The sequence below is a fragment of the Tetrao urogallus genome, assembly GCF_951394365.1.
Source record: "Tetrao urogallus genome assembly, chromosome: 2".
Classification (NCBI taxonomy): Eukaryota; Metazoa; Chordata; class Aves; order Galliformes; family Phasianidae; genus Tetrao; species Tetrao urogallus.
Window position 1 is genome coordinate 102,931,579 of NC_136814.1, and position 6,387 is coordinate 102,937,965.

The following is a 6,387-nucleotide window of genomic DNA, read 5'->3' on the forward strand; positions in this document are numbered from 1 at the left end:
CCAGCAGCAATCTTCACTAAGCAGAGGGATGTCTAACTAACTTTTTGAGTACCCTGGATCTCTGGGTTTTGGAGGACTTTAAAAAAAAAAAAAACATTAAGTCCACAAATTTCTCTGGTCTTTCACTTCACCAAACATACACCATTGTCTGAATGCCTTCTATCAGCACTGTTCAGTATGGAAGCATGCTTTTGTGTGAAGCCTCACTGCAGTTTTTCCTGCTCTGCCCTTCATCTTGTGCTGTCACACAGGTCAGCATCACCTTCCACATCCCAGAAGGGTCCCCTGCCATTGTGCTGCCAATGAATGGATGGAAGATGCATGTTAACTGTGGGATATTGTTTATGATTCAGTGCAGCACTGTGGCTAGGGAACAGGGTAGCAGAGTATTTTTTGCTTCACAAAGAGGAAGGAAGAAGACACATTAGCTGCTTACTGCATCAGGAATAGAGCCCCCATGATTGCACTAGCATTGCATGAGTCAAACTCTAGGGTGTTGCAGCCTCAGTCTTATGGGTTGTTCTTCTCTGCCAATAGAAAATTACAATTACAATGATTATTATTATTGATCTGTAATTTTGTTTAAGTCATTTGGTTTCTGAGTGGGGCCCCATGTGGAGCATAAGCCTGTCATAAAATTGCTTATAGGCAACATAAAATCTTGTATTGCTGGAGTGCTCTCTTGTGGTGAAATAATGATTTTGCCACAACACTGGGCTGTCTGTGCTGGAAACATGCTGTCAGGAAAGGTTATTTTCTGCCTCCTTAGGTTAGGAGAAAATGCTTTAGATGGGAAATGCATTTAAAACATAAACATAATGGATTAGACTCCAGGACTCCCAGAATCACTTATCATACAGAACTGTAAATAGCAGTGCTTAAGGGAATCGCTCCCTGTGAAAGCTCTTCTCATACCCTCAGTTTCCTAGCTGTGACCATAGAAGATTGAAATGCTTTATATTAAACTAATCCCCTATCATTAAAAAGCCCTGTAGATAAGCCCCTGGTTCTGGATTCTACATGTGCTGTGCCCATGGTTCACAGGCAGTGGAGATGGAACATGTGACGGATATGTGACAGCTGGGCTGCTTCCATTCCATCAGCATTTAAAACAGTGGATTTTCAATCCTGTAAGCTCACTGCCTCAAGTTGAAGTTAAAGAAATCTGGTGGTTTAAAGTACTGCCAGAAAACAAATCCCGAGCAGCCCAAATTAGTTCAATTTTGAGGGTAACCGTAGTGACTTGTGCCGCTTCACCATAATACTGAAGCACAAGTCTTTGCTATGTATGATGTATCATTTCACAAGACAACCTTCTACTTTGAAAGAAACAATTTACATACACTTAATAGTGCACACTGTAATTTATATGTACTGTTTCTCTTCTTCCTCAGTGGATGATTCCTTTTGCAGTCATGCTAGTGACCATTCCAAACCCGATCCTGGCTTACTTCGTGGCCTTTGTCTCTGGTCTGAGCATTGCAGCATCTCTGCTGTTGCCATGGTAGGAAAATTTTACATTTGAGGTGGAGACGGGTTGTATGTCTATTTGTATAAGTGTACTGGGTAGAATTTGCCTCTGAAAGGGACAAAATTTGGCAAGAGTCTCTTCCAGTAATTTGTTTTTGCTTTTATAATAAAGGCTGTAATTATGCTGTTGTTAATGGATTATGCCTGTATTGTAACTGTAGCTGCTCTTTGCACTTAAAAGTATCCATATTAATCAATAGCCTAAGTAGTGTTGAAGTTGTGATAACAGTAAATCAGATGCTTAGGTTTGGTTTCTAATAGAACTACATTAATGATGAAGTTGGATGTTGTACTCAAATTAATGCTTGAGCAATTAAGCAGCAAAGAAAGTCAAGCAGTGTATCTCTCTTGAGCAATCCTATGTTATGGATTACATACTACAACAATATGGATGAAAGAAACTGAGATTTGTTGGTTCTAGGACTGAAAATACGTGGGAAGAATGGGAGATTTCTTTTCCACATGGAATAATTATTGTTCAGGTCACGTTGACCAGAAAGCAAGACCATTGTTAAGAGCTGTTTTGCACTTCTCATCTGGACAATTCCCTGAAAACTGAAACTCCAAGAGATCGTGGAAATGTAATGCAATATGTGCTGCCTTTCTGCACAGGTCATAAGCCTTTTATTCCAACAGCAAATAATGAAATATACTGGAAAAAATGTCAATTTGCAGTTAACATTTGTGCAGCTTTCATTCTTATTTCCGATCACCAAATTCAATACTTCTATTTGAAGGATTCTCTCTTTTAAGAGACAATAAGCCCCATTGGTTTCAGAAAATTTTGTTAGCTTGTCAGGAGTTGTTTTAATATCACAACTTTTGATGGAATTAGTCAGTCTAAAGAATTCTGTCCCCTCCCAACAAGTGTCTGATAGTTTCTCTATTGTTCTTATACTTGCTAACATGTGACTATGCATTTCTTATAAGGATTTTTGCCCTCTTGTCCAGCAATAAGACATTTTCAACTGGATTCTCTCATCTGCATAACTAATTACATCAATCAGCTCTTAGAAAGTGGAGGTTTGAGTGTCTTTCAGTAAGTTTGGACTTTGAGAAGAGTGTTCAGCTTGAGTTTTACTCTTGTATTGTTTACCTGTAGGTCAATGCTGCCTGATGTTGTTGATAACTTCCGCCTGCAGAATCCCCACAGGAAAGGACATGAAACCATTTTCTATTCTTCTTATGTTTTCTTTACCAAGATGTCAGCTGGAATCGGCCTAGGAATTTCTGCAGCTTGCCTGGAGTAAGTAACACCGTGTTTTCATTTAGTGGATCTACTCTGTAGTGCTCTGCCTTTACCCTGTTGCATTAGTTGCCTTTTGCTCTGAGTCTGGAAGTGCCAGCAGCTCCAGTTGACTGGCCACTAAAGACAGGCTTGTTATCATATAGGCCAGGCCACTGAGCATTCAGCCACTTGCCCTAGCAAGTTTCAGTTCAGAAAGACCTGACTTTCCTTTAGACATTACCGTTCTCAAATTATTTTTGTTAATTGTAGTGGCTTACATGAATAAAGAACTGAATATGAAAGCTCAGCTGATGAAGGTCTCCATGAGAGATATACCTTTTCTGAGCAATCTCTATTGTATCTGGGATTTTGGTCTACAAAAAATGAGTCGTTCTCCTCCCAGCACCTGCCTTAGAAGTGAAATTGTGTGAATCTTTATTTAACTTTTGGCTTCGTGTCAGGTTTTGGTAACCAGGCTATTTTGCTTCAAGACCTGCAGTCAAAACTGCCAGGAAACAGCCGATGCTTTGCTGAACATTTTTGGCCTAGGAGATTTAAATCCTAACAACAAACACCCTCATTTGTAGAAAGTTTCTTGTTTTATTTTGACAAAAGTTTTGATCAACATTATTAAGTGTGGAAGAAAGTGTGAAATTAGAAATCACTCTGCAATTTGATGAAGAAGCCTGTGCAATTAGGCAGGTATTTTGGATAGGTGCTTGAAAAGAACAAATATTCACCAGGCACCTCCACCCTACTCCATATGTTTACATTTCTCCAATTTTGTTTCTGCTAAGGTGATCAGTTTATTTGCAGCAGAATATCAGAACCCAGAACCCAGCCTTGATTAAACTGTTTGCAATTGCTGCTCTCATTTGAAAACCAAGAAGCCAAAATAACAGAAGGAAGGCTGAATGAGGCTTACTGCATGAGCTGTTCATGGCTGCTCCTGTAACAAACTTTGACAAAGTTTGTGAAGGATGCCACAATACCTTCCCCTCTCCCCCCCAAAAAAGGGGAAAAAAATTAAAAGGAAAAAAAAGAAAATAAAAAAGACCCTGAAGTCAGACCTGCTAGTTTTTACTGACTATTTAGGAAGAGTTTAAAACGAGCAAATTAGCTGTTTACCAATAAGCCCTTTCATTATTCCATTCTAGTGAGCTCCCAACAATTTGCCAAGGCAGATGTTCGTGGGAGAACATAGCTGAATATTCTGAGGAATGCAAACTCATTCTGCAAACGGGGAATGGGAACTTGAGTGTATCAGCTCTTGTGGGGCTGCAAGAGAGCTCTGTATCAACACAGTGTAAATGTGTACCTAACTCTCAGCACTTGAGTAAATTTGTCTGTGTTGAACAGCGTGCTTAAGTATGTGTTTAAATTAAGGTTAAGAATTGCTGCTGAAATTGGTAGGATTATTTGCATTTTTTAAAGCTGAGGCTAAATACTTTGCTGAATATTAATAGGAGGCACAGATCAGACCAATTTCCTTGTTTGGGATTCCAGCCTCTTAACAGTTAAATGTTACAGTACAACAATGAGAAAATACAGAAATAATGCAGCTATATGAAATGGCAGAAAGATGAGATCTGAAAAACAAGATACAAAACACGTAGGGAAGAAGAGGAAAAAGAGGGATATTAAAAAAAAAAAAAAAAAAGAAAGACATTAAAACAGGAGAAGAGTCTTAAAGAGCATTGGCAGAAAGGAGTGATTCAAGCAGGAGACTTCCAGATGAGCAAGTGTCTACAGGTTTTGGACATATGCACACCACTGTAATTTCCATTGGTTTAGATTTACTGGGTACAAGCCAGGAATATGCAGACAATCCAAGGACGTGATCCTCACTCTGAAAATCCTCATTGGAGCAGTTCCTGCCGTCCTCATCTTCGTAGGTTTACTTATACTTCTCTTCTACCCAATCACTGAAGAAAGTCGGAAAGAAACAAAGCTTGCACTTGAAGTGTTAAGGTAGGTTTGAACTAGCAAAAAATAGCAGTGACATCATTACAGCAGCTTTTAGTCATACTGGGGAGAAATTACTAGCTACCAGTGTATACATTTATATTCCTCAGAAGAAAACAGAACAACATTCTATCAGCTGAATTATTAACTGAATGATACCATTACATGCTCCAGTACCTTATTTTTGTAGTATTGTACTGGCTGTTTAGTGGAACATTTCCCAGATATATATCAGCTTCTATATTTTAGATCTTTGGGGTGGCACACAGAGCACTGTTATTGCAGTGTTTCAGTGCACTCATGGAGAATCTTCTAGATTGCTGAAGAAAATGTGAATAGTTGCAATTTCCTTATATATAGAAGAAAATAGGATTATTGACAGCGTTCTTGGTGTTTATGGTGTATAAGAAACATCCAAATCATTTAGGGGAGCAGGCAGAAAAGACCATGGGAGAAAAAGAAAGGACAACTTTGAGCACTCTTTCCATTTTTCCTTGTCTCTGACCCTTCATCCTCTTCTTTCTTCTCTATTCCTCTATAAAGAAAATCTTGTGTAGCTCAAAATCATCCATCTCTGTTAAATGAAAGACTCGTATACTGAGGGCATGCATAAAAGCAGTCCATCCTACGAGACTGGTAGATTCAATTTCAAAATATTTGCATACCTAAAATGTCACTCTCCCTTCAGCATAGGCATGACAGTCACTGTCCATAACACCAAGCACATCTTGGTGGTGGTTCTATGTTGTATTAATTGTTTGAGACTGCCTACCACTGCTGTGGCCTGTCTAGTTAACAATACAAGCCATATCATTTGTCCTACTTTTAACAGAAGGAGCCATCAAAGCACAGAGAACCTGGATGACCACGAAGAAGACACCTCAGTCTGAAAGTTCTGAATACAAAGACTTCCTAAGCTCACATCCCGCACACAAACTCTGTGAGAGTCTTCTGGGTCATGTCTATGCTCCCATATTGTCAGAAAGAATAAATAATGATTCTGAAAGTCGGTAATGAAATCAAGAGAGGGACAAAAAATAGGTATAATTCCATGCACTGTTCTAAAAGAGACATTACAACCATTCAGGAATGCAAGCTACTGGAGATATGGGGTTTTTTGTTTCTTTGTTTTTCAGTGATAACATAAAGCTGTGATCTTTTTGCAGCAGAATGGTCTATGAACTTGTAGGCCAAGGGAAAAGCATGTACATTTGGTGTACTACCCAAATTTTAACATATGATATGTATCAGCCTCAGAGGCTGGGGTGGTTTCTGAACCTATGAACCTAATCTCTGCCTATAAATTGCACACCGGTATATTTAGGAAGCACTTTGGAATCCTGATGTGTGCTATAAACATTTAGGATTTTGTTAGTTTTGAAATGAAACAAATCACAGATGTAGACATGTTTTGAAGATTTTCTCACAGAGTAATTCTGGAAGAGGCTTTGATGTAATTTAACATTGTAGATTTCATTTGAAACAGAACATTCTCACACTGGAGTTCCTTGTTTTACACACCTTTGAACTGATCTTTGTCAGAGTGTGAGCGCTTTATTTTACAAACAACATCTCTGCTCGAGGTACCCCAAATCAGTTGTCTCTTCCAAAAATTAGAGTGTGCCATTCAAATTTAAGTAACTTTGGCCTTTAAGCAATTGCGA

The 6,387-nt window shown here is 38.8% G+C and overlaps 1 protein-coding gene across 1 annotated transcript in view; it reads left to right on the forward strand.

Moving 5' to 3' along the window:
* Positions 1-5,613, forward strand: part of MFSD2B (MFSD2 lysolipid transporter B, sphingolipid) — a gene marked incomplete at both ends in the record, with an annotated part of 33,485 nt that extends 27,872 nt beyond the window's left edge. The window contains 4 exons of the mRNA XM_079532510.1: positions 1,395-1,504; positions 2,633-2,776; positions 4,553-4,729; positions 5,556-5,613. Of these exons, the coding sequence (XP_079388636.1) occupies positions 1,395-1,504; positions 2,633-2,776; positions 4,553-4,729; positions 5,556-5,613 (489 nt within the window). The remainder of the gene's footprint in view (positions 1-1,394; positions 1,505-2,632; positions 2,777-4,552; positions 4,730-5,555) is intronic.
* Positions 5,614-6,387: the final 774 nt, after the last annotated feature.